The sequence below is a fragment of the Dromaius novaehollandiae genome, chromosome 1 (genome assembly GCF_036370855.1).
Source record: "Dromaius novaehollandiae isolate bDroNov1 chromosome 1, bDroNov1.hap1, whole genome shotgun sequence".
Taxonomy (NCBI): domain Eukaryota; kingdom Metazoa; phylum Chordata; class Aves; order Casuariiformes; family Dromaiidae; genus Dromaius; species Dromaius novaehollandiae.
In genome coordinates this window covers 85,672,443-85,700,420 of record NC_088098.1, presented here as the reverse complement: position 1 = coordinate 85,700,420, position 27,978 = coordinate 85,672,443, and the positions used below count along the sequence as shown (strand labels likewise).

Sequence of the window (27,978 nt, the reverse complement as noted above, 5' to 3'; positions counted from 1 at the left end):
TAATTTCCCAACACCACTGTTCCTATCACAGTGTGTCACAGGGGCCTGCTGCCTACCTCAATTGCAGACAGCACTGTAGTCAGTCAAGGCTTGCTCTTCTGCAAAAGGAAATGAGGAAGACAGTTACACACACATGCATGTGCACAGAGAAGAGCACATAATGTCCCAGCCAAGGCCAGAGATCTAGGAACCCAGCTCCTAGCTCCAGAGTAGCAGAGGAATCAGCAGCCAACCTGGCTGGTAGTAATCGTAGACTTTGATGCTGGCTGGTTTCAGGTTCTTCATCTCAATTATTTGTTCCAGTTGCAGAATGAAAGTCTGAGATTCATCACTGAGCTTGCAGAGGCGGAAAGAAATTAGCAAGGTTAATCATACAGGCATCTTCATCTTTCCTGCACTAAATCTCTCTAATCCATTATAAATTTTAAATTTTAGAAATAGATGTATGTTAGGAATAGAAAATGCTAACCAAATAACAATTAACTTAGGCAAGGTTCTTCTACACACATTTCTACCAGTGTCCTTGCCCCACTGCTAGTCCAACCTTGGGCTTCCCACACAACTCCTGTCCTCTGGCCTCTTGCTCCCACCTGATGCTCTTGTTCCCATTTACCTTTTCCAGATAAATGTAGACCACATCAGCTTTTACTTCCATTTTCTTAATGATGGTTTTGTGCTGCAGCTGGGACAGGAAACAATAACATAAAGAAATTTGTAAGCTCTTTCCTTAGGGCTTCCTGCTGGATTGAAGGTACAATGTGTCTTTCTCATGCACAAAGGTTTTAGTGGTTGTATCTTTTGTAGTCCCTCCGGGAACATCCCTCATGAGCCTCATCTCAGGGATGAACTATGCTGTCCCTGCTCTGTTAAAGAGTGTCTCATTCTGGGGACAGAAAGCCATATGGATAAAACATAGACTGATACACTGGTCAGCAAACAGGTAAAGGCACCAGTAAAGACTGTCGTTAGCTTATAGCATGGTCTGCCAGACTGCTCTTAAAGACCTGCCTGGGGGTTGTGCAAATAATTCAGCTTTCAGTTTCATTCATGAATTAGAAAAAAAAATCTTCTTGGCTCAAATTAAAATGATTGTTTTCTTAGAATTTCTGATAAAGAAATCCTGGTGTTTAGCACACCTAAGAGCACATCTTCTTTTTGTCCCAAGGCATAACAGTGTCAGTGGGAGACCCCAAACCACCCCTGAACCCCCATAGCCCACCCTGGGGGGCCCTGCAGGGAAATGAGAGACTTTGGTTTAATTTCAGCAGTAAAAGGGTTCATGTTAATAGCTGCATCACAGCCTGAAATGGGCAGTTACCAACAGCTGTAAGCAGTGTGACCCATCTACTACAGTTCTTCCTTTTCTGATTCAAGGCTTCTCACCAACATCCTGGATCCTGGAGCCAGGATGAAGCCAGACAGCAGGGAGACCTCCACAATCACCATGTTAGAAGTGACTCTGCTCCCAACATAGCTGAGGAAGAAGATCAAACTGTCAGAGGGTCCTTCCTGGTTCCTCCTTCCCTCCACCACCATACCCTGTGTGCGGGACCCTGAGCCAAGCAGCCCAGCTGGGACTGGGGCCAAGACAGGACTACTCTTCTCACAGGAGGTAGCCATCACCTTTCGTCATCATCCCTTCCACCTGCCAAATTCACCTTCCAGCCTGTCTGCCCCAAGTGCATGGTCCCCCCATTGCAGCTTTGAGGTTTTCCCAGCTGCTGTCCCCCAGTAGAGCTGTGTGCTTGCTGGAGAATTGCATGATCCTTGGAGTCACCTGACAAGGATACGGATGGTGAGGACACGCATATTGGCCTGGCTACAGTTGGTCAGCTGTGTGTTGACATGCAGAGTGAAGGTTGTGGTGGTCCGCGGGGGAGGCTCATGGTACCTCAGCACTGTCTGCAGGGTGAGGATCAGAAGTGGAAAAGACAGGCCGGACATGAGATGTGAGGAGAAGAGGAATAATCCTCCACCTCTCCTCTCTCATCCCACTACCTTACCTGAGCAAAGACACAGCTGCTGCCATGGACCTGCACCAAGAAATCCCCTGGGACTTCTGTCAGTGCTGCCTGCTGCAACAGTAGCCGTTTCTGGCGGGTGATTTGGAATGTCTTCCCAAAGCCCCTCTGGGACTTCACCCTCACAAGTGCTTGGCCTGATGTGCTGAATGTCCTTGCTGCATATTTTGCCAAGGCTTGCAAGGCAACAACTGTGTCCTAAAGATGGAGAGACAGTCACCTCTCTGTGAGGATCAGCTCTGTGAAGCCAACTTTAAAAGGGAAGACCTTAAGAGAATTCATCCTGCCAACTTCAGGTGCAACAGCATATGAATACGCCTGGAGCTATTTGTTACCTGGGTGGAAGCAAAGCCCCCGTAGGCATTCTGCTGCTGGGTCAGCCATGCCACAATACTGGCTGCAATTGTCATGTCACCTGCATGCACTCGTGGCTTTGAGAGATAGGCCAGGAGCACATAGGCTGTCAATTCTATGTCCACTGACTGAGTCCTAGGCCAGAAGTCTGCGGAAGCTGGGGAGCTTGGTTTGGGCGTCCAGTGGATTTGTCCTCCTGGGGAAGAAAAAAGACCATGCAGACTATGTGGAGAGAATGAAATTTGGGGTTCTAGAAATAGGAAAGAAGAAATATAGTGTTTTCATGGCTCCTTCAACTTATTCCTTGGACTCCAGCCAGGGTTGCTTTTTTCGGTTTATTCTCCAGGGCTTCACCTAGTCCTAGTTCACAGGTTTCTAGCTCCTCCCTCAGGATGATCCTGAAATCCTCCAGGCTGAGGAGACTTGCTTGTAAATCACTTTCACAGCTTGCTCAATAACATATTGTATCTGCAGTCACACAGTGCAGTTAGTGCACAAATACAAGGACAGCAGGTGCAGTTTTTTCCTCAGCAAGCTTCTTGCATAGGTTAACATATTCCAGGTTTTGCCACGTTAGGTGCAGCTGGGATATATTGCTTGGATACATTACTCCAGATCCCAGCAGCTGAATGAGAGGCCCTACCCCAACAAGCAGTCAGCACCTGATTTGATGGCCTGTTCCTCCAACTTGTACAGCAACTCCTGGGTTGTCTCATAGTCTCCAGACAAGGCAAAGGCATAGGCCAGGAGAGCTTCTGTGTAGATGTTGGTGATGTTGTGAACTGCCTGCTGCAGACAGCTGAAGGTATTCTGCATCAGCTTGCCCTGCATTGGAAGAAGACACATATGCCAAGCTAATACAGGGGCAAAGTGCAGGGCAGCCTCCCTGATTTCATGGGGCTTATTCCAGGGGGACAGACTACATCTAGTTGATGTAGCTCCAGAGAAACCCACTAAATTAAACACTTTTTTTTGATAAAACAGGCAGTGCAGCCCCAGTGTACACTGCGAGAAATAGCCACAACTGTTCCTTAACCAACTCCCATCACTCCATGCCAGTGTTGTACCATTTTGAGGAATTACTTCATAGTTTGGCCATACATTTACTCTCTCACAGCAATGCCCTACCTAGGCCTGAGGAATGCCACCATCATGACCTTCTTCCCCATACAGGGCCCAGGTGTAGGAGAGTAAAGCAGAGCAGGAGATGAAGGGAGTGTGCTCACCTTAAGTGGCTGACCCAATTCCAGCAGTGCTGCAGCAACATATGCCCCTAAGGAGATTTCATCATTCGCACCACCCTGTGAAGAGAATCAGTCACCAGAGATGTGGAATTCTAGCCTAACACAGACACACCATAGCACTTGGAGACTCTTAGAAGTGAGTCCCTAAGGCTCTCAGGTGCATTCTCCCAGATCAACCTAGGATCTGAAGCAAATTTCACTATCTAAGCGGTGTTTCAAGGGCTCATGCGGTGGGTCCTTTTAAGAACTGCCTCATGCCCTGTTTTCTATGGGGCTGGTTACATGGATTGCAGGACTGACTTTCCAGGATCCTTTGTGATCCCCATAATCCTTTGTTGCCACAATATCCAGCCAGCCAGTCCCCAGGTATGCTGCCTGGCTTGGTTCTCGTATACCTTCATGGAGGAATGAAAAAGTCTCCCCTTGGTGGCAAAGCAGCCAGTGGGGAGCTGGTTTTGCTCCAGCCAATGCAAGGCATCCTGGACATTCTTGTCATCTATGTAGATGTATTTTCTGGCTTGGCCAAAACTCTTGACTACAAAAGCTGTCAGCCTAGGAAGAAGATGAGTTGTGAGAGAAAGAGAAACACACAAGGACAAAGTCAAATGCTTCCCCCATGCTTGTTCCTAAAGTTAACATTGACATAGTGGGGTGTTTAGAAAGAGTCAATTTCAGACAGAAAGGCAATCTAAATGTGGAAATGGACTGTGGTACCTAAGTGGCTCTTCTCCCTCAGCCTAGTTCCACAAAGTTATGCTCTAGTACTTTATCCAGTCATTTCATCATCTCTCTCAAATACCTAGAGAAAATCTTGAATTATTTCAGGATTCCTCATTTTCTTCCTTCCTTTCTTCATTGCTCCCAGCCCAGATATCACAGGGCCAAGCCAGACTCTCCCAAGCAACTCCCTCCCTTGGGAGATGATTTTTATTGCTCTTCCCTGATCTTCCCCCACTCAATACATACACCTTTTGGCTAACAGGACATCAATAGCTGAATCCAGTGTTCTGTGTGGGGCAGCAGTATGGCCACAGAGGGAAAAAGAGATCTTTCACCTCTATGGGATCACATCTTTATATTCCAGTTTCCCAGAATCTCTGCTGACCTGCCTCACTCTTTTTCTAAGTGGCTCTCCCTCAATTTGTCTCCATGTCAGAGCTCCTGAGGGGCTCCATCCAAAAGAAGGAACATCTATCCTATGAGCTATGCCCAGACACATCAGCTGCTCTGGCCCAGACAGAATAAATCAGGAGCAGGGGATGTCTCCAGTGCTTACCAAGTGTTCCCTTCCCCATCCTGATGCCCAAAAACGCTGTAGGACCCATCCCTATGCCTATAAAGAAGCTGCATCTGGTACCCTGGGGAGATAGGAACAGTGATTAATGTAGCACAGTAACATGGAGGGGGTCAACACTGAGATAGTGAGTGTAAGGGTAGAGGGTATTAGTAGGGTGGCCACAGAGGAAGGCAGTGGAGCAAGGCAGGTCTGTTGTACTTGCCGTTATGCAGGAGTCCCACCGCCCTCTCCCTGATCTCTGGGGTCAGTTGCCTTGTCTTCTCCAGGTACTGCAGCACATAGACAATGGGGGCAAACAGCACCATGTTCTGCTCCCCACAGCCATGGGGCATTTGCACCAGGTGGTCTAGGTTCTGCAGTGCCATCCCCATGAGGTCACCTACCCAAGGGTAAGAAACAAAGCAAGTCTCAGCACAATTTGAATTGCTCCTCAGCCAGACATTGGACACTAGTGCTTTATTTCTGCACAGGAGGAATATACTGGAGAGCAGAAGAAAGAGAAGAAAACAACAGAGTACAGGATGGAGAGCTGTGACTGTTCTGCCTCTTTCCAGTCTAGGGGAAGTGATACAGGATGGCCATAGTGTGGAGTCCCTGAGGAACTTTCCCCTATTAGCTTTTGTCCTCCAAAGGGCTCCTGCCATAACAAGTACTATTTGTAAATGACTATGAGCAGGGCTGCTATTCAGATGAACATTGAAGCACTTAGGAAAAGGTTGAGTTGTTTCTGGTCTTCAGCATAAAAGGCTGTGAAGCCTGTTCTACGTGGCCATGTGTCAAGTATCAAAATGTCAGTAAGACAGTGGTAGTGCTAGTCAGATAGCATTAAGCTGTCCCCCACCCAGACAGAAAAGCCTTGTAACCTCTTCCCTCCTTTGGGACTGTTGCATAATATCTATGGTCATTTATGCCAGGCCTAGCTTCCTATCAATACTGGCATGGGCCCAGTACGAAGAGGTGGACTGAATGATAAGCATGTCTGTTCCCGGAAGCTTCTCCAAAGAATGCTTTTGCAACTTAGTAATACTGAGGAGGATTTCTTCTCTCCAGGAGCTTCTATTATAGCAGTGAAACTTAACAGGCAGATAGATGGTTATGATCTTTGCTGATTGTATCTACACAGAGCTAGCCAAACTCCTGAAGTGCCAGTTAAACCTTGACTTAGAATCTCTGTTCCAAAGTCCTAGCCAGGAAAATGAGGATTCATCTTCCCCTGCAGGTTTCTTTCCCATTAAAGCCTAGTTGCTAATCCAAAAATCTGAAAACCTGCTGTTGGCAAACCTTGCAGAGGATAGAAACTTAGCATCTTCTCTTTTGACCAGTCTCATGTCAAATGGATCCCTGACATCATCACCAAGTCAAGCCATGTTCATCTGTAACAGAAGTCAGTGAGCCCACAACAGAAATGACTTACCTAAGATGGATATGGAAGCCCTGGCAGATCCCTTTACTACATTAGCAGGGAGACGAAGGGACACAGGGTTTTCAGCCATGTTTCCTGATAACCACAGAAGAGAGGAGTTGGATGAAAAAACAAGCCAAATGCATCTAACTAGAGGGACAATGCTGGCACAGGCAAATGGGATGCTGCCTACATCCTGCTTGCCTACATCCTGGCAATGCAGGCAACTCCCTAAAGTCTGCCCCCGGCACCGCATCAAGTTCCATTGCTTGAGAACTTTTCAGGTTAGAAACGACATGAGAGCTAGTGGCCGGACTGAGGGCTCACCAAACTGCTACGTTCACATTTGGTCTTCACTCTGTAGGGGAACATCCTAGGGAGACCTGCAATGTTGCAGGGACAGGGCGGTATGGCAGGAGGTGCTCTTCCTGGTGACTGCCAAGCCCCAGGGGAGTGCCAGGGATTGCAGTGTGGAAAGGAGACTACAGAGGAGGAGTTCTCCACCTATACTCAGCAGCAAATTCAATAGGACATCAAGTAGGGAAGTAATATTTTTTATCCTTTTTTGAGAAATTTTCTTCGTGAAAACATTTGCAAGCATTCATTCATGAGCTCACCACCCCCACCCCCACCCCCAGTTCAATTCTACTTTCATGTCTAGTGATTTCAGGCTGCAGGACCCATCCAAGTTGCCCTCAAACCTCCTCTTGGGCACAGCAGGGAGCTGTAAGTCTTCTCCACTAGCACACCTTCTGGCTGCACAGGAACATGAACATGGGACAGGAAAAACAAGATTACACACATTATTTCCAAATACCAACAAAATTTCAGAGCAATTTCAGGTCTAAATTCACTGGTTATTGCCCAAGCTGTCAGGGATTCCATCCTCATCACCTTTGCAGGGCTGCACTGATGCTGTCTGCTGTACTATTCAAGAAAGCAAGAGCAAGCCTAAGGGAGGTGGCTCTCTGGTTGGTGTACATATACAAAAGCTCATGTACATGGATGACTGGGCAGGGAAATGTATAGGGAGTGGTACAAATATGATGTATGGGTGCAGCTCAAGAAAGAGTACTACAAGAAGGGAAAACGCTTAGCTAGATCCTGGAGAGAACATGGCAAACTGAATCAAAGCCTTGATATGCTAATGGTGGCCAAAAAGAGAGGAGAGAAAAACATTTAGCCCAGCTCAGCTTCTCTTTTTGGAGGAATAGGGATCACATGGCTCCTCATACCCAGGGAGAGAACCGAGCTTGCTCTCATACTGACCCGGACCAGCAAGTGTTTGACCACAGTGTGCTTCCGCCTCATGGTCGATGACAAGGGCTTCTTGTCCCCACAGCGTGGCGTGGCATCCAGTAACTCAATCCTGACTGTGATATTCAGAGTCCCTGACAAATAAATTAACACAGCCTGTTTCTTTTGCCTCTGGCCAAATGGAGTATATTTGCTTTAACTGATAGTGATCCTATGTGCTTCAGGAAGCTGGTTTTCATAGCCTCAGTGGTTTGACAGGTAAGGGTGAACCAGCCAGTGTCGATGGCTTGTCCAAACACCCTAAGCATGAGGGAACTGAATAATGCTTCACCAACAGTGACTCTGGTCCAATACATGTGATAGTAACAACACAAGGTTCAGCAGTGCCTTGGTCCCCAGTGTCCCCTTCCCATCGCACTTGGTGCACAGCACCAGACATACACACCAGTGTAGCCCCTCCCCCACCTGGTCCCACAGCTCTTTCCCCAAGAGGTTCTCCACATTTAGTTCCTGGCCTCTCTGATGAGCCTGTCCAAGGGGGGAGAAAGAAAGCATATGTGATGATCCAGGGTCTTGAACCACTAACAACAAACTTTGATATCCAGAGGACACAAGCTCCTGTCAGTTTCAGTGGACCTTCCACTCCCTCTCTCACTTCAGTTTTAGGATTCTCCACCACCACATCCATGTTTGCTGCCATACCCAGCTGGATTGCTGTCACATTCCACATGAAGATCTTGGACTCCTCCACACACAAGCACTCTTTGTCTCTGCAGGTCCTGCACTGCTCCACCTGGAAGTCTAGGGATTTAGCAAGGGCCACATGGATCTGAGGGAGTGACAGATGCAGGTGAGTAAATGGGCAACTCAGGAGAGATAACTTGCCACATATGCTTGTAAAACCGGAGGGCATGAGAGGCCTGTACCATACACTGTTACCTGTATCACAGTTACATACCTGTATGCACTGCTGCAGGTAGTTGAACACAGTAGCCTTTAGCATGAAGGTCTCTCCCTGGATCACAGAATATGGCAATGTCACATCCACAAAGAACGGCTGGACAGTCCTGAGGCTTGTGATTGGGGCGAGGCCAAAGCCTCTCCCAGCCAAACAGAACATCCTGACTTTCCACTCAGCAACAGTATCAGGCACTGTGACTACGGCACTCCTGCTGCCATTGGAGCTGAGAAAAAGAGAGCACTAGCATGAAGGAATTCAGTCAACCCCACTGCAATAAGAAGGGCTCATGGTCCCAGGTGAGGGGAGCTAGACAGATCCTTAGATTCAAATCAACCTCTGGTCTATCACCAATGGCCAGTCTCCAGTAATAAGGTGTGGTGGAGGGAAGACCAGCTACTGTATCAGATAACTTCCACTCCAGTGACTCAAAGCAAGGCAGCTCTCAGCAATCTGTTCCCCAAAGCCATATATCCTGCTTAAATGCTTTCAGTGGCAGTGTTTCCATGAGCAAGACACTGTCTCAGCACTCCAGCTCTCTACACTCAGTCAACAACAGTATGTCCTGGAAATCAGCAGGACTACATCTCCCCTTAGTTTCATCAGTCCCAATCCAAGCACTGTGGCAACAGAGGCTACAAATTTAGCTGATATTCATGCCAAATTGGGAAGCTGGTAGAGTGTATTTCAATGTGAGAAGAGAGGATATTTGGTGGGCTGATCTTGAACCAAAGGAGCATTGCTCTCTTCTAAACATGTGTAAACTTGAGTCTTGCTCCTCAAAGTCTATCAGTCCTTCATTCTGATGCACTATAAATGCAGGAAAGACCCTGCATTCAGATGCAGACCTCTCTTCACCCTTATGGGTGGCTTTCATTCCAATACGAGTCAGCCAAGACTTAACAACAAAGGGTTTATCTTTCTGTACACCTTACAGTCTGGCATCACTCACCCAACAGAGAACAGACTCCAGATCCAAGTTTCAGGGAAATACTCATGAAGTCTACCTTCAGTTGTGGATTGAGGTTGTTTCTTAGAAACTCTGTGCTCTTCTGTAGAAGTCCCCCCTGAAAGAAAGAGTGATGATTCGCATCAGGGTAGGACAGATGAAACCTGTGAATGATAGATAGCCTAGCACTAGGGCAAGTGGCAGAGCAAGCAGTGAATAGAGGCCTGGGAAGAGTATGACATGGGAATACACAAGCAATTGGGCTGAGTTTGTGGGAGAAGGAAAATAGGAAGGAAACAATGGCAGCAGGAGAACCAGCTTGCAGTGAGCTGGCAACTGGTAGAAAGTTTCCAAGACTTGGCTGGGCAAAGCCCCTGCTGATCTGATCCAGAGTTGGCACCAGAGAGAGTAGAGACCTCCAGAGGGCCCTTCTAACCAACATTTCTGTCATTCTGGGAATAATAATACTCCCATTTGCTTGTCTGCAAAAAAAATCCCAGCCCTCTGTAAAAAACAGTGGTTTAAATATCACTAGTCACGTGAGCCATTTTGGTATGATTATCCGGCGCACACTGAGACACAAAGTAAGGTACACAGGTGGAAACAGAAGCCAGGCCTCAGCACAGCCTGTGATATAATCACTGAGAAACGTTCTCCTCAAGATCTTGGCCTATGCTTGGGTTTGTCTGTGTCAGGAAAGGGAAAACCATCCTTTAACAGCAGGGAACATCTAAGTAGTGACATTCTTCAGATTCTTTTTATAGGGACTCAGTCATTTCTGCTGAGGGCTGATGGACCTAGCAGCTATGCTATGGCAGCAGCATCCATTACCCTTGAGACTGTCAACATCCACCACCGTCAAACCCCAGAGATCAGAGGGCTCTTCCACCCAGGTGACCTCAGGTCCTGGAAACTGGGCAGACTGAAAGTGTGGCTCACCCACGGTGGGCTTCCTATCTGCCCGGTGAAAGCACTTAGTCGGTTTCTTGATTACAAGGTTTGAGAAGATTTTCAGACCCATGTTCTGTTAGAAAAAGAAGGAGGTCAGGGGAAGAAGAAAAGCAGCTGTGAGTGAGGAAGAGCAGCCACTGCTCTTCAAAAATGACTCTGAAGAGAAGTACTGCTAGGACAGCCAGGTGCCTGGGGAGTCCACAGTAGCACTGGCCCAAACAGACACAGTGTTCAGGGAGTTATGGCACAGCCTCCCTGATCCTCTCTTTCTTAGGAGGGCACTAAACAACTGCCTCTCTTCTGGGTGCCAGCTGGATATCTTGCTCTTCTCAAGCAAGCACACAGAGGAGAGGTGTCAGTGCTCCCCTACCCCCATCTCTCGTACAGACTGGAGGGAATAGCTGGATGAAATCTGCCCTTTGGAGTCATACAAGGGAGCAATGGGAAGCACGCCCTCTTTCTGCTACTGGGACTGTGACACGGGGGCCTGCCCACAAACACAGGTGCTGTCCCTGTGCTGATGGCATGGACAGTGGAGACAGTCATAAGAACCCTGATTTAATCCCACACCCAGGCACTGACAGTGTGCTCTCTCCAGCCCCACCAGATAGCAGAGCCTCCTATGATGTGTCTCCATTGCAAAATAATAGAGGATTAGGTCTGATTCCCAGGCCTAAGGCCAAATGGCATTGCCTGGCTTGTGTCGGCACTGCTTAAGGCTTGCCCAGTCTAGAGGAGATCTGCCTTCAAGACATCTAATTGGAAAAATCCAAAACAGCATGCCAGAGAGCATGCTAACAACTAAGTCATGTGAACAATCAGTGGTTTATTGCTTGGGATCACTCCCTGCATCTCTTCTCTTTAACAGTGTAGACACATATATCAGAGGTAAGTGCTCAGCACTTCACTCCCTGACCTAAAATGCTGGGTTCTGCTGGTCCAGAATCTCATCGTCTTGCTTTCTGCCTCGCTGGAGAGGTGAATGCTCACACAGGTGCTCATACTCATAATGGGACTGGACTTCTCTTGAGACAGCACAGCTAGGTTGGGAAAAAGAGCAGGGGTTGCCAGGGGAAGGCAGGGCTTTCTCAGACTATTTGGGGAGAAAAACGTCTCAAGTGTTCATAATTTCCAGAGCTCTGGGAAAAGTCAGAGATAATTACCCAAAAGAGGTTAAAGATGTCGGGCTGAATGGAATGCTGTGATTTCCCTTGCAGGAGAGGTGACATGGATTGAGACTGAATGCAGTGATTTGAGTGCTCTTCTACCTGGGCAGGGTACCCATGTCGGTAGATAGCAGGGAACAAACCATACACCTAGGGAGACTCACAGACAAGGAAAAATTAGGCAGAAAACACATACCTCCAGATGCTTCCTTTCACTGCTCCCACCCCCAGCACAGATACTTATTCCCCTTATTTCTCTAGGCAGACCCCACTTCCTACATCTACCTGTTCTCCACACAAAGACCCACTTGTCATCCAGTAGCCTCCAGCCCCCTTTGCCATAGCCGCTGCTCCTCTCTCCAGCTCATACTATCGGTCCTGTTTTTTTTGCCTAGTTGCAGAGACACTCACCATTTGGCTTGTCAGCTCTCTCTCTGGCCTCATGAGAAACTTGCTTTCATCCACTGCCTGTACCGCACAGATGGAGCCAGGGGCTGCCTGCAGTTGGAGCTGCACTGTTGACCCTGGGTGGGTTTCTCTAGCTATGAAAGTCACCTTCACCTTCAGCAACACATCAGGAAAACAAATATGAGAGAGAAAGAGGGAGAGATGGCATGAGAGACATGCAGCATAGACGTGTGGCAAAGCAGAGAGGGAGACCAGGGTTAAGTCTTCCCTGCTCAACCATTCCTATTAATAGAAGTCACTACTGAACGGAAATTCTCCCTGTTCCTGGGCACTGTGCTGCAGACATCCTCTTCTCCTCTTCTCCCCACTTGTCTCTTTAAAGTATTTGGGACTCTCCCTTCCACAGGCCTGCTGACTCCTCATCAGCTCTTCCCCAGCCGTAGGTGTGAGTCTCACCTGGTTTTCAAAGCACAAGGCAACATCAAACTGGATGCTGTCAGCTGTCACCCCTCCATTGGGGAAGATGGCATACACCACTAAGGAAGGTGATGGGGTGAAGTCAGCAGTGAAGGTCAAAGGGATGGAGAATGAGCCCTTCAACACTGAGGAGGGAAAGACAAGGTGTTTTCATCACTGCCTCACTAAGATCTCCTTCTGGCCTCCTTCTTGTTCTGTTTTATAATCCCATACCATCAAACGAACACTTTCTGTTGCTCTGTTTGCTCTCTCACTCCACTCTTTAAGCCCATGTGCTCCATCACTCCACAATTCTTCCCCAGTCTCTCTTTCCTTTATTGTTTCCCTCACTCCATCTTTTCCACCCTCTCCTCTCCTAATTGCTTCCCCAGTCTCTTTCTATCCTGTTGTTTGACTGCCCAGGGGCTATAGCTGGAGAGAATTCAAGAGAAACTCGGGTAACTTCCACTGTCCTACCTAGAAACCCAACAGCCCCAACTGTTCTCCTTTAGTCAGCCACAGAACCAGGTTACTGCAGACTTACTGTTCAGCTTCCCAACCTGGACACTCCTTTGGCCCCTGACAACAATTCCAGCCTTCCCAGTGACCTGAGGGAGGAGGGACAGCGGATGAGAAAACTGCTATTGTCACCAGAGTACAGTAATGCGCGCCCTGTGAGCATATTGCACTCTCAAGCAACCAAAGAAATAAACCAGGTGGGTCCAGTCTAGCCCCACACCTGGGGCTGGCAGATTTGCAGACTTTACAGTGTGGGAGGAGAAGATTTAACGTATCAGATTCTGATCTGTCCAGTCAGGACAACAGGTAGGTAGTGGGCTCCCTGTAGAAGAGGAAGAGAGATCTAAGGCATTTCACCTCTAGTAGGCAGGTTTCCAGAGCAGATCAGAAGCCTCTTCCACTGAGCAGGTGTTTGATAACCACTGTGAAAAGCAGTCCCACCATCCAGTTTCCAGAGAGAAAGAGAGTCTGACAACATACAGCATGCTCCCAGTTCCCACTGCAGCTTTGGCAGAAGCTAAGGGGCCAATGGGCCGCAGAGACAGAATGCTCCTCCCACCCATGGAGTTGACTCAGGGCACCCCAGTACCAAGATCAATCTGGCTGAACTGTCCATTTAGAGTTCACCAAGTTCTCCAAGCACAGGTCTGTCTTGTACATCTCTCCAGCGATGATCTAAATTACACCCTCAACATTTCATTGGGAGCTTGTCCCGTCTGTGCTGCACTTCCCCCTTGTTCTCTACAACCCTCACTCACATAATATGCAAAGCCTATACGGCTGGTATCTTCTCCCAGGTCGTCCCGATTGAGTGTGAATGTCACCTGGACACTCTGCTTCAGCCCACAGGGCAGTGTTCCGATGAGTGGGTGTATATCCAGGAAGCTCTTTGTCGTGACATGGAAGGGCTGCAGGTGATGGTAAGCATTTGTGTAATTGATGCCAGTTTTCCGAGGTGTGTGTGTAAGATCCTCCAGCGTGAACCTTCCCTACAAGGGGACCAGAGACATACAGAAATCAAGACAGAAGAGTTTTCTGCTCCAGTGCTTTGTTAGGTTGTCATCAACTTCCTTTTAGAAAGATTATTGCACAGTCTCTTCCTCATAGCTCTGCTCTGGCAGAGCTGTGGGGAACCCAGGGCTGAACTGGCAGGGGGGCTACAGGGCAGGAGTGTGGGGCACTAGCAGAGCTTCAGCATTCTCAGGTCTTTACTTTCATGTACGTAGAGGTGGGATTTACCTCCAAAGAGACCGAGGAGCTGTTCCAGGCAGTTGTGTCCAGGTTGAATGATGCTCTCCCACTGCCATCTGTGATATATATTTTGATAAACCGACGCCTCATGAACTTTATCACGAGATAAACTTTTTTGTTTTTCATACCATTTCCATGGTGATCCTGTAGCTTAATCTGGTGGCAACAGGGAAGGGCAGAAAAGCCAAAGTCAGATGTCCCTTCCAGTATCCTACCCAAAACTTTCCCCCCCTCTGACAAACACATGACCTACTGTTTAGGTTACTGGTCAGTCTGCTCCCCAGGAAGGCAGGAGGCCTATAAAACTTCCTCATCTCTATAACTAAACTGAGAGAGGCTGAAAACTGTCTTCTCCCAAAGGTGTGTGTGGCTAGACCATGTGGAATTCAGGTCAACAGCAGAAAGTTTCCTGCAAAATCACTTATTGCTCCCAGCAGAAGCCTGAGGTGAAATTACATCAGGGAATCTGAAGTGCTGCAATTGGAGACACACCACTCCACTGTGCTGTCAAGTAATGTGACACACTGTAAGGTAAAGTTCTGCAACAAAGTCTTGCGATGGGGAAACATGCACCCTGCTTCTGACTGGCTGATAGTTTCAGTCAGAAATGGTGTGGGTCAGCAAAATTTATTAGACACTAAATTCATTGGCACATTAAGGGATAGGGAGGAAGCAATGGAAAAATCACCTTCCCTCTGTAGGGTACTCCAGGGATGTAGTAAGCATTTGGTGTCTCAAACATGGCCCTTGCAGTTGTCCTGGAGATGGGGATTTGGCTGGAGGCATTGATTTGCACCCCTGTTGGAATGTGGAGTATAAGGGAAGCAAGGTCAGACTACTCCACTTTAGTTTAATTTAACTTTGTTATTCTCAGACCGTATAATTGGAGTGACTCAAGCTTCTTTCCTGATGCCAGCACCCTTCAAATGTCTAAAGGCTGTTCCTGTGGCAGCTCTTCCTTCAGTTAACATGTTTTCAAGCCCTTTTGTGGCCTCACTCAGCATTTCCCAGCCACATCTCATCCGCCCGCTGTCGGCAGAGTTACTCTCTGTGGGTACAGCAAGTTCCCTGAACAAGCGCATTCACTGTGTCCTGTGATGGTGCCTCTCATCCTTGCACTTTCTCTGCACGATGTGATTGTAAGCTGAAGCCCCAGGTACCTGTGCCAGTCTCCAGAAGAGCGGCTTCTACATAGAGCTTGCTGTCTTCCTCACTGTGTGCCAGGTTAAAGATTGTCATGCTTACAGAAGTGGTGAAGCAACCCTTGTTCACTGTCTGCAATGGAAAGTGATAGAAGTTATTTGAAGCTGTTGAGAAGAGAATGTGTTACAAGTACACCATATTAGTCATTCTGTCATAACTGCTGATTGCAACAAGTTATAATGCAGCCCCAGAGTCTAGCCTTAGACTGATTTAGGATGCTGAAATTAGCAACGTGTAGAGAACTTTTTTCCTATGTCTTAAAGACTCATTGTCTCTCTTCCCTCCCAAATATATATATAAACTTTACACTACATGTGTCCGTGTATATATACACACACACATATATATATAATCCTCTTTTTTATATATAAATATACATATAATTCATATTGCATAAGTACAAAACAAATTATATATCACACAATGTTTTTAACTTTCCAGCTTCCATAGAAAATTGAAAACTTCACTAACTGGATCACAGAGCAAATATAGGTGTATTTTAAGAATTCTAGCAAAAAGAACTGCAGAATCAAATGAATATTCAAAATAACTAATCAGCTCCAGAAGTAGAAGATTACAATCACCATAACAGATCATAATGACAAATCATAAAGCACAAAAAGTTTCCAGTTATATTGTAGAAGCGAAAAGCCCAGCTATGAAATGCTTTTTCAGGGATAGAAAGGCAGAAATAAGATATAAAAAAGACTTTGTGATCTGGCTGTGGAATTAAGCATGTCTCTACGATACGTTAGCATCCTTGTGCTGGGTTCACCTTAACAGGGTATTTTTGCACCTGCAAAAGCTCTGTTAATTGTTGTTTCTTACACTGAATCAATTCGTGGCTAGTTACTCTTCTTTCCAGATAAAATATAACTTTAGTGTTTTTCCATGAAATTTCTCTTTTTCCTTCTCTACCATTGTAAACAAAGTGTAAAAAGAAGAACTTTTAGGGGTAAAGGCTTGTCAGTTGGTCTGGGCAACATCAATTGCATTAATTGAATAAATCAATTAATTATTAGTCTACAGATACACTACAGAGGTTGCCAAACCTCGGCTAAATGAGTAATTGGGTTGCAGTCTATTCTGTTTCTCAAATCCCTTGACACATTCTTCTTTGTGGTGCCCTCCACTACCCCTGTATCTTCCAGAATCTTACTCACCAGACCGCTATATTCCCTACAGATATCTTTGCTGACATTTTGAGGACGCCTCCTCGCTTTCTGGCACAATGTGACCTTCATGGTCCCTTGCACTGCTTTCCCATAGTGATACCTGCAAGGAAAACATCAGAGGATCAGTCAAGCAGAGAGAAACTGAGGAAGATAATTGTTGTGTGTTGTGCTGAATCCACTGCTACTCACAGGTGGCCTTCCTGATAAAAGTATCAATGCAGTTAGTAAGCAGTCACAAACAAAATTACAACACACTGTACTTGAGGAGTTCAATAGTACAGTCCTGCATCCAGCAAAGGGAGAAACAAAGCACCAACAGGAAAGGGCCTACACACTCCAAAGCTCTCCCAGTTTTGGGTGCCTGCTGTCCCAGAAATGCAGGCAGAAGCAGAGAGCTGACCTGAGTTGATGTGTCCACAGAGCGGGTAGCAGCACCCAGTAGAGATACCAGCTCAGGTGTGAAAGCAGAAGAAAACAGTTTCTCTCTAGACATCAACAGCAAGTGCATGGCACTGATACAGCTTCATTATTTTCCCTGTTGGTGCTAGCCTTAGCAGAGCCAACTCAGGTGCCTCTGCCCTCACAGTGCAGACACCCCATCCATCATCCAAATCAGAAGCCATATTTCATTGTCGCACTGACTCCTTGGTCACTGTAATTCAGGAGACAGTGAGGCTAGTTGGCAGAGCCAGGATGGAATTCATGCTCTAAGGTCTGAAGAGCTGTAACTTATTGGAACACCAGTTTTCCATGTGACAGTTAACAGGTCCTTTTAATTGCAGAAGTGTATGAACCTCTGCAGAAGTAGCTGCTGGAGCCTTGGGTACACAACTGGATCTACAACCTCCTTCCCCCATTCGCAGGGGTTTGGCTGCCTGTGTTTAAAGCCATCTGATATGCTGGAGCTGTGTAACCTTGTGGCAAGAGCTGTGAGGAGCCTCATCAGGGCCTTCCCCACTTCACTACATCTAAGCTCCAGACTTTGAGCTACATTGTAGGTAAGCCTGTGCCAGTCCATGTACTCCACTGGTCTCCACACTGACTCACTGACTTGACTTCCTGGATTGACTCAGACCTGCCTCATCATTATGGACCCATCTGGTGATCTTGTCTCTTCTCTAAGCCTGGTTTCCATCATCAGGCCTGCTCTACTTTTCTTGCTCAGATACTCTGGGACTGCACCATTGTCAGTGAGGCCATTTCTCCTGCCTGCCTTGCTGTCATGCTTGGCTCCTGTCTGGTCATCCCTTATGGATTAATGTGCTTTTACTGCTCCCTGATAGTATTAGTTGCAGGAAGACACCAATGGCCCACCCTGGGCATGACGAGTGCTATGCTTTTTTTTACTAGAGTTCCATAGGATCTGATTTTAAATGTTCCAATTGATGAGAAGTGTTGTCAATCCAGCAGCAAAGAGGCAGCAAGAGTTTCCAGACAACCCAGCCCCCAAATAGGGCTCAGTTAAGCCCCTTTTTCTGTCTGGAAAATGCTTCCCAGATCATTCTCCTTTGCTTTTCGGTGCTTACACCTTCTGAGGACATCTTCCTTCACACTCTCATCTACTCAGTTTTTGCTAATGATTAGAAAACTAAAGAAACCCACCCATGACTCCTAAGACGGTAATATGTTCAGCAGCATGTAAGTGAGAAGGAACAGCTTAACCTTCCAAAGAAAACACAAGTTCCTGCTCCTTTACCTCAGCGGATCAATCCAGTATCAGACATGCATTTTACCGTGCCTAAGGTCATTCAAGGCCAGCACACGGCTTCCACAGCAGGGTATCTCTTGCCCAGGATGTCTCCCTGTAGCTAGGTGGTATCTGTCAAGAGCAGCTCATATACCTCTTCCCCAAGGAAGAACACAACAGTTTGACCCTAGTTGGGATTCTTCAAAAGAACCACTTGTATTTGGCTCCTCTGGAGCCATTTCTCCTCCTTCATGTGTTCAAGGGAGGAGATATGGAAAGACACACAAGGTTTTGATGAGTTGTTCCTTTTCCATTGAATAGCCTCCTCACCTGCCACACACACGCAGTGGGAGAGTTTTATCTGAAGCATAAATCTGAGCCGGTCTCTCGAAGAAAATATCAAATTTTGGCAACTCTGGAAAAAAAAATCACAGTTACTCCATCAAAGGCAGCAGACTACCTAGACACGAGATCAAGAAAGAGACAAGTGCATTCACACAAGACTGGAGTCCCATGAAGGAATATGCTCATGAGATAAAAGCTAGGACTAATTAAAAACAGGGAAACCAAAGAGAGAACCTTCTTTTGTTCATTGCCATATGAGCAGTGTCACAGAGGTTTTTAGTGAATTCTCACTTCATGCCAGCCTAGTTGTTACTAGATACCTTCTTCAGGACTCTCCAGTACAATCTCCCTTGTCTGTATTTTTGATATTGCCCACTAGTGAACTACTCACTCCTAGCTCTCAGACAGTAATCTTACAGTTCGACGACCTGTTCTGCTATACAGACACAACTAACTTTTCCCACCCAATTCTTTGTCCTCCATACTCCATCTTACCATGTTCCTCCACTTGAAATGTACTGGACACTTTTGGGTTCATGACACTGATGGTGTAAGTCCCCAAGGAGAGTTCAGCAGCTAACTGGAAAGAGAGATCTGCAATGCCCTGTTTTGGTCTCACATCCAGCCATTGGCCAATTCGGTTTCGGTTTGGGTCCTGCAGTCAGAGGGAAGGAAATAAAAGACAGTCATTAGCAACCTCTGCTAATCTGTATCCAGAGCTCACAGGATTCAAAGAGTTTCAGAGATTTCAAAATTTCACAGACTCCCGCTGCTTTGGCTCATAAGGTTCTGAAGTGACTTGAGTCACTCTCTACACATACAGAGGTGAACCAAGCAGATCTTTTTTGGATTACTTTGTTTTATACTGACATCTAAAAAGAAACTACGAAAGCTCCTGACTTTTAAATGCTCTAGTCTTATTTAAGAATAAAGGCTTGTTTCCAGAAATATTTGGATAGCTATTTGGATCCATGTGTATGCACAGATCCTAAGAAAAGTAATTTATACTTAGTAAGAAAACTGCATATGTATCCATCTTGAAGCATCTTTCCTTATAACAGTTGAGGTTTTTGATACACCCACCTGGACTTCCACCACTGAGTACTGCAAAGCAAACAGAATGGAATGTTAGAAACTGTCATAATATAGCAACTTAGACACAAACTTAGCATACACAATCCATGTGCTGTGACAATATTGCCTATACCAAACACTACACTACAAAGAGCTTGATTCTACAGAAATCAGGAGAATGGCTTTGAAATAATAAAGAAAAAACAACAACATAAAAATCTTTGCTATTCTTTGTATTTTCTTTTTGATCCCTGAATTTTAGGATGCACTTTGGTTGACATTTTCAAGCTTTACTCTATGATCACAAAAGTTATAATTTACTTTTTTTAAAGGGGAGAAAGTAGAGAGCCTCACAAATATCATCATTCCAAGTCAACAAATATTAAAAGGCATCAGTTTTGTAATACATATATTAGGAACACTGCCTTAGCTGCTGGGAGAATACACCCTACACTTCTCTCTAAAACTGCTGGCCTAGAAGACAAGGTTTAGAGATATGAATTACTGCTGACTCTGGTTGACAGTAACAGGGAGGCAAAAAGCAGGACATACTTCATCAGCCTTTCTAGGCTTCCTAATTTTGTGTTTGTACTGACGTCACTGCAACTATCAGCCGGGAGGCAACAGTGGTGAAGGGCTTGGGATTTGGGACAGTGAGGCACACAGAGGCAGGGGCAGGGAATTGGAGAATGTTACTGGTCTGTAAACAGAAGGTCATTTTTAATTCACATTATTCATCATTCTAAGCTTTCATACAAGTTACTATAGGCAGCTCTGCACTGAAACCAAAAAAAGTGCAGGCTAACTGCAATCCAATGTCAGTTCTAAGAACAAAACATGCCAGTGAATAGTACCCCTCTTATCTCCAACCAATCTAATTTGCAAATTATATATTATGTCTCTAATGCTGCAATATTGCTTTGATTAAACATTACTCTTTTTTGAATTTTCCTCACAGCATTATTATTTATAATGCTAATTTTATTAAACTCACAAATAGATATCAAATACTTATGGTGAAATATCATAAACCATCTTACCAATTGTGGGCATGGAAGCAAATGTATTGTTTACTCTAAACACATTCATACTCTGGCAAATAACAAGGTTATTACCCTGATATCTAACTAACGTAAGATAGATGCCTTCTCTGTCAGGGGGAGAAAGTGAGTGCATGATCCTAGACCCTCATCAGGCGCTCCAAAAAGAGGAAATTTGTTTAATTCAGTCTAGAGGGATATGATTTAACTCCCTGCCCCTGTGTGCCTTTCAGTATTTAGTCATGGCATGAATTCCTGTTAGCTCTCCTTTAATTGCTTCAGGACAGAGGAATTTGAAATAGCTATAGTTACTGGCTGCAGGTATAACTGCTTATCTTAGAAGGATGCTACTCTTGCAGTTTCCTGGCTAGCATATATGCAAGCCTTTGGCAACTAAAGCCACTTATCGCTCCCCTCGCATGAGGAAAATCAGAGGCTGCCAGTAAGAGTTCAGTGTAATTTGGTTATACTGCTTTCTATCTTTTCTCTTTTTAATAATTAAATAGTTTCATGAATATTCTTTCCCATATCAATTAATTTTTCTTGACATTTTGCAGATGCCTCATAGGTCACTTCAGAATATCCTGCCACCCTTAGATACAATGCACTGCACAAAAAGCTGGGCTTTTCAGAGCAGCAGGAAAAGAGTTTTGGTCCTGGCTAATTCTCCATGCAATTTGTCTAGTAATTGTGTCTACAGCCAGCAGCCTGCAGATTCCCCCAAAAGCCCTGCCTGCTTTTTCTGGCAGGGGGGACAGGTGCATGCAAGTTCTGGACTACCTTGAACTAACTCAGCTAGCAGTGAGTGCTGGCACACTCTCCAAATACAAGCAGCAATTTCAAGCCTCCCACCAGCCAGCAGCTGTCCTGCGAGGATGACAATATGGCCAGGCTTTTGCACTCAGCAAATGGGTGATGTTGTTTCAATTTAATTCAGTAACAGGTGAGTGTCTACTATCTTGGGCATTACAAACACTCAGACTGTCTCAGTGTTCACAGCTTGGAATTGGCAGAGGAGACAGAATTGATAGAGGAAATCTGGAAAATTCCTCATGTCCACTCAGATGGGCTTTACCTTGCTGTTAACGGGAACAAAATCTTCAGTCAATGTCACTATTCGAAATTTCACTGAAGGAGAAAATTGAAGAAAAGAGCACATTCTAAAGACGGACTACATCAGAAATAGATCTGCCTTGTACTTACCTCATCCTGAAAAACACAGCTCCCCACCAGCTCTGCTAGTACCCCCAAGTACTGCTCTGTAGACCCCATCTTATCATTTGATTAGCCTTGCACATAGCTCTCTTCCCTCCCTATATGCAGAAAAATGTAATGTTCTTGTCTCACTTTTTGATTGTCTCTTTCCACTTAAAAGTGGCTCCACTTATGAGCAACTTAGGCTGTTGCTCAGAGCCACAGACAAAAGAAGGGGACTAAAAAGGCATACTTGCTTCCTCACCTGTGCCACAGGCCTGGAAATCTGGAGAAGTTGCTGCTGGAAGAAAGATGGGAGTGTGCAGAGTGTTTTTTCATGCTGTGTCTCCTGATAGCAGCAGCAATCAATACCTTAGCTTTTCAGCCCTCCCACAGCAGCACAGCAGCTGACCTAACATTTGGAATCTTTCTCATAGGCTACACCCTGAGTTACACTTACGTTTCTTCATCTGCAGCACGAGCAGTCCAGTCCTACCTGGCCCTGACTGGGACACTAAATCCTTGAGAAAAGCAAATTCAGGACTGTTCACTCTTCTGAGCCAGCTCTGCTCCTACAGCTTTTGAGGCTGACATTGCCAGTCTCCTCCCTCACCTAAAACATGATGAAATGATGAACAGATACGTCACCCCACGAGGCAGCATGGGCCTCAGTCATGCATAGCTTCCCCCTCTGTCCCCACAGATATAATGTGGCACAAAGCACTCAGCACTTTCCTCAGGGAAAAGACTGGAACAAATTCCAGACAGGTCAAGGTAGGGGAACTGTCAGGTGTGCCCCATGTAGAGTGCTCACCTGTCTGTCCTGGCTTATAAGTGTGTTTATCCAACTGGATGAAGGTGCCTGTGCCAGACCTACGGATCAGGACTTTCTTCTCTTCTTTGGCACTGAAGTAGTGGCCATTGGAAATGTGCAGCTGTACAGTGACCGCCTCTTGGGAACCTGCAGGTTGGGGGACCTAGAACAGGAAAGAGGAGCCAGCAGGTTAGCAGAGAATAGTAGAGGACAAGATGGCATCAAAGTAGATGCTCTTCTCCTTGTTCTTCCTGCACTGTGAGGCCATCTCCTTCCCCGGCCTATTCTGAAGGCTGCCTGCTGCCAGCACAGTGCATTCCCTCAGTGACTAAAGGGCTGTGTGTACAGAAGTACAGGGGACATCAGCTTGTACTCAGGGGCAGACCTTGGAGAAGGGGAAGAGGGAGCCTCTTCTGGCACAGAGATCGTGCCTGTCCCCTTCACAGGGTCACTATTACAGTCTGCATGGAGTGAGCTGGGGAAGACACAAACCAAGGGAAGAAGAGGTCTATGCTCATGAGAAATCTGTTTTCTGGCCAGTTTCAGGACTGTATGTGTCATGGAGACTGAGATACACTCTTACTCCTCATGGCAAGCCAAGAAAAAAGGGTTCAGGGTTTGACAGATTGAAAAGCCCTCTGCTGAGCCTCTGTGCACGCACTCCCATGCCCTTCCTAGGCCTCCAGCACATTTTAAAGTAATTAAATAGAGTCTTGGAGAGAATCAGATGTGAGGGGAGGCTATCTGAAATGTGAGGCCTGGTTCTTCTCCAAGTGAAGCACTCAAGCTGTTCGATTCACAGATGCACCCTGTGACAGTGCTTTCTTCTCAGGGTAGAGAATGAGCTACATAGCAGCCATCTGGGTGCTTCTAAGCTCCTCCATCTTTCTCAGTCCCTGGGTGCCTAGCCAGGCAGCCCTTTCCTCAGTGAACTCTGCCAGTAGAGTGGATTGTGAAAGGCCCAGCAGGAATGGTATATGGACTGGCAAAGGTAGGAAGCAGAGGCTCTGGGCTCCCACTGAACACCCTTCCTGAATTTGTGTTCACTCCTTTCCATGCCCTTTCTCCTGCTATCGTCCTTGTTTACTTTATTTCTTTGGTGAGAGGAGTCACGAGCTGAAAGAGCATACTGGGAGCTGCCAGCTACAGCTGCTTGCCAAGAATGACCCTGACCTGAAATCTGGAGCACTCAAAGATCCAGTTGTTCCGGACAACCTTGCGGAAGAGGCTGAGGCTGCTAGACGCCTGCATAAGAGTTAAGGACACACGAATAGGCTTCTCCACCCCACGGAGGTCCAAGCACACTCTCTGGGAAGAGGGGAAGGGCAGTTCAGCTGGGAGAATGATCAGGTACTTCCTGCAGTGGAGAAACAAGACATCACATACTAGAAGTAGTGTCACCCTCTCTTGGGAAAAATTCCTTAGGGTCTGAGGAAGCAGGGGGGCTTACCGCTTCTCTGTGGTCAAGTACAACTGTTCTGCTGGGGTGAGAGGAACAGAGTAACAATGAAAGTGTGAACCAGTCACAGAGATGGTGGAAGGGAGAGATATGGTAAATTTGGGATAATCTCTTGCGACATACATGAGAAACACTTACAGGAGCGGCCTTTAGTGCATTTGGGTCTTGGGTGGGTCTGCACCCCATGCTGAGCTTCATGCTGCTGCAAAAATACTGCTCACCATGCCCAAGTTAAAGCCAACTATGGAGCTGTGCTTACAACAGTGACTGAGATCAAGACATGTCATCAGACAAAGTGTGTCGAGATGACACACTTTCTTCATGACAAATTACACTGTAGAAGTCAGCTCTCCAGGAGAAAGATGCATTATCTCTACCATCCAGCAGGAGAAAAGCATGAGAGGGGAAGTGCATGAGCAGTTCTGACCAGCACAAGTTACACTCAGGCAAATGCTTTCTGCAACATCCTTACCTTATTCCCATGGGTTGCTGAAAGCTCTGGGAATGGAGGAGAGGGTCTCTGGAGACCACTTCTCCTAGAAGGCTGGCACTGAGGCTCCCCCGCTGTCTTTTGATGGCAGACTTACTGAAGTACCACACTGTGAGATACCAGATACCAGGAGTTTTGAAGCTACTGGGAGTTTTCTTCCAATTAAGTACTCTGGGATTTTGTCATCAAGACCTCTGGCAGCCAACAATATCTTTAGTCTCACACCCCACAGGGATCGCCAGGCCTGGACTAACACCCACTCATTCTCACTCCGTATTCTGTATCTTCTCTACAAAACCAGCCAGTTGCTCCTCCCAAAATAATGGACATTGCTAGCTGGGCATTACTGGAGACCAGCATCCTGGAAAAGCCAGGGAAGGACAAGCTTCTCCACACTTAGATCTGACTCTGCATAGGTGCCACAGGAAGGGGTCTCACTGCCCACACAGTCCACATCACCCAAACATCAACCTTTACCAGAGGTGCTTGGGTTCCTCATTAAAGCCCAGGGCATGGCAGTGCATGCAGCTCACGTCACACTGGTGTGTACGTTGTTTTGGAGCATGCTATGGTAGTGCAGGGAAACACACATAGTAAAAACTGTCTCTGCCTCTGCAAAGGGAACAGCCTTTAGGAGTTCCCAGTACAAATGGAAAAGGGAATAGCACTATCAGACTGAGAGACAGGCTGGGCTGCAAAGCTCAGGCTGGGATCCAAATCCAAACCTGCCATGTAGTTCATTCAGAGCTGAGGTTACAGCTCTGTAATTCTGATCCCAATGCTCTCTATGGCTCAGGGTCTGTTTTGACCCCACATCAGAATCACAGGTTCTCTACAGCTTTATTCCAGCTACCCAGCAAAAAAGGATCCACCCTCTTGCTTTGAGAAGGCTCCTCAACTACCTTGGCGGCAGACTGGTTCCTGCTTAACCACCACCAGCCCTGCTGCACCCCTTTTCATTTGCTCTTCTCTTTATCCTACACCTTTCCCTTCAGCTTGCCTCAAACAGGAGTCCCTCACTCTTCTTGTTCGCACTGGCAATCCTTACCCAGTTCTTGTACTGCAGAGATATTCATGGGACAGGTTCCCACCTTCTGGAGCAGCCTGTGTTCATAACCGGGCTTGTGGCATGCTGTGCTCATAACAGGGCTTATAGCATGCTGCAAGCCATCCCATGTCTGTCCCTTCTAGGAGCTTCCTAGCAGGGTCCCATGACTCTTTCTGCCATCCTGGACCCTCCCTCAACATCAGAACTATGAATCACCAGATCTTGAAATGTCACTTACGGTTGTGCACCTATGTCCAGGGTGTAGAGCAGGCAGCTCAGGAGGAAGGGAGTCCACATTTTCATGGGAGAGCACCTGGGAGGTGGATATCTCTTAAGGGCAAGTCAGGAGAGAAGAAGGTGGGGTGTTTGCTTCTTCCAAGGTCACCAGGCCACCTGCTGTTGTCGCTGTTTCTCTCAGGGAGGAGACAAGGAGAAGCCCCAAAGTTCCCTTTCTCCTGCCTTGTTCCTATGTTTATAGTGCTCCAGGCACAGGGCTGTACCATTCAGGATGTTCCCTGACCAATCCAAGCCTTTTTGGACTCCAACTTGTCTGCTCTCCTGTGCCCTCTCTCCCCCATGGATCGACTAGCAGCATTCAGACAAATTGGCCTTTTATTTTGTTGAGCAACAGCCTGTTTCCTGTTCAGTGTGCTGACCCTGCTCCTTGTCCCACTTGCAGCCTCAATCCCATTGTTTTGCCTTGAGATGGATTGTCTCACGGCCTCTTGACAGCTGCACTCAACTGGATCTTGCAATGAAGTCTTGCGGTCACACTGTCCCCAAGTTTTTGAGTCTGTAGCTCCCTAGGCAGATCTCAGTCTTTACTGGGAGACTGGGCTTTGTACAAAATAAGTATATATAGAGAAGGTGCCGACTGAATCCCAAAATAGCCCCAAACTCAATTTTTGTTCATTCTAGAAGATTAGCAAAGGAAGGCAAAGTGCCCTGCTCTTTATGGAGTGTTCCTTCATTCAGAAGGAGAGCACAGAAAGCAGGAAGAGCTGGAATTCTAATCTTATCTCTTCCCTACAGATAGTTTAATTTGAATAGGAAATCTAACAACTACAATTAACTCCAGCCATATAACACATCCCTGTGTGTTCCACTATAGGGCCAAATTACATACACACAGTGCAGGGAAATGGAGGTCGAGCACTGGTCAGGCAGGTCAATAACTTGATGGCTTGAGTTCTAAGGAGTCTTCTTCAGTTAGCAAGACGGTGTGGTTCTAGCCCCAGATAATGGCAACACACTCTATCTATCTAATTTGGCAGCTACTTTCCACATGCTATTTTTAAACCTGTTACTCTAGCGATTGCACTGAACTTTTCCCTGATTTATGCTAACATAATTGACAAGAAAATCTGGTCCTTGAAACTCTTACTCAAGTAAGGAAGCTCTTCTATTTTAATGCAACAGCCATTTCATACCAAAATACATCACTGATTTATCCTCAGGTACCAAACAGAGCTCTTAACTATTTAGGTCCTGGGATTATTTTCTTTTTCTTTAGGAAGGACTGATGCATGGTAAGGAAATTGGCTTTCTGGGGGGCTTTTTTTCACATAGTGGGCAGACAAAAAATTGTATGTCTTTTCTTTCCCCTGGGCTTTGTTCAGCTCTGAAATTCTGGTGCCAATGGCTTTTTCTCAAAAGGTGAAAGCGCACCTGGATAAACAAATGAGCAGGAACTGGAGCAGGGACATGAACCATTCTCTGTGGCACTGAGCTGCCCTTTGTTTCTTTCCATGGTCTAAAAGTACAGGCAGTGCCTGCTGAACAGTCCCATCTGACATTTGTTTGCCCACAGTAGATCCAAAACAGTTCCATGGTACAGGCTGGATCTTTGACAACAACACACAGGCTCATAATGGCAAAGGCATTTAGAATCCTGCCTCCTACTGACTCCAGTAGTTATTTTGCAGGAGTAGACCCCAAACACCTTTGAAGTTCTGGATTTAACGGTTGTTGGAAACATGCACCCTGAGCAATCAAGCCCATCCAATGCCCAGACAATGAAGCAGAATAAAAAAAGGGTTGGAGCAGCTAAAACAAAGTTGCAGGTTTTATGTGCCCCATTCAGTCAGCTCAGCCCTGTCTCTATCTCCCATTACGATCATGATAGCCAGCTGCTCAAGTGTGAAAACCAGAAGGAGAGGGCCAGAAAGTGAGTGCCTCTAAGCAGGGTTCTGTACTCACTAAAACCTGTGGGAAAG

At 46.4% G+C, this 27,978-nt stretch overlaps 1 protein-coding gene across 1 annotated transcript; it reads right to left on the bottom strand.

Annotated features, from left to right (window-relative positions):
* Window positions 1–57: 57 nt before the first annotated feature.
* LOC112992431 (alpha-2-macroglobulin-like protein 1) lies at window positions 58–26,059 on the bottom strand. Its single transcript, XM_064521408.1, has 34 exons — window positions 26,001–26,059; window positions 23,939–24,122; window positions 22,766–22,928; window positions 21,833–21,885; window positions 19,727–19,747; window positions 19,139–19,298; window positions 18,629–18,713; window positions 16,600–16,711; window positions 15,394–15,508; window positions 14,922–15,031; window positions 14,222–14,389; window positions 12,984–13,071; window positions 12,464–12,609; window positions 12,011–12,160; window positions 11,597–11,749; window positions 10,422–10,506; window positions 9,486–9,600; window positions 8,534–8,759; window positions 8,278–8,404; window positions 7,588–7,709; window positions 7,020–7,074; window positions 6,331–6,414; window positions 5,119–5,295; window positions 4,896–4,977; window positions 4,015–4,171; window positions 3,602–3,676; window positions 3,038–3,200; window positions 2,357–2,571; window positions 2,004–2,219; window positions 1,778–1,902; window positions 1,384–1,474; window positions 614–682; window positions 234–336; window positions 58–98 (listed from the first exon to the last, which is right to left on the bottom strand). The coding sequence occupies exons 1-34, from the start codon at window positions 26,057–26,059 to the stop codon at window positions 58–60; spliced, it is 4,095 nt and encodes a 1,364-aa protein (XP_064377478.1).
* Between the last annotated feature and the right edge of the window lie 1,919 nt (window positions 26,060–27,978).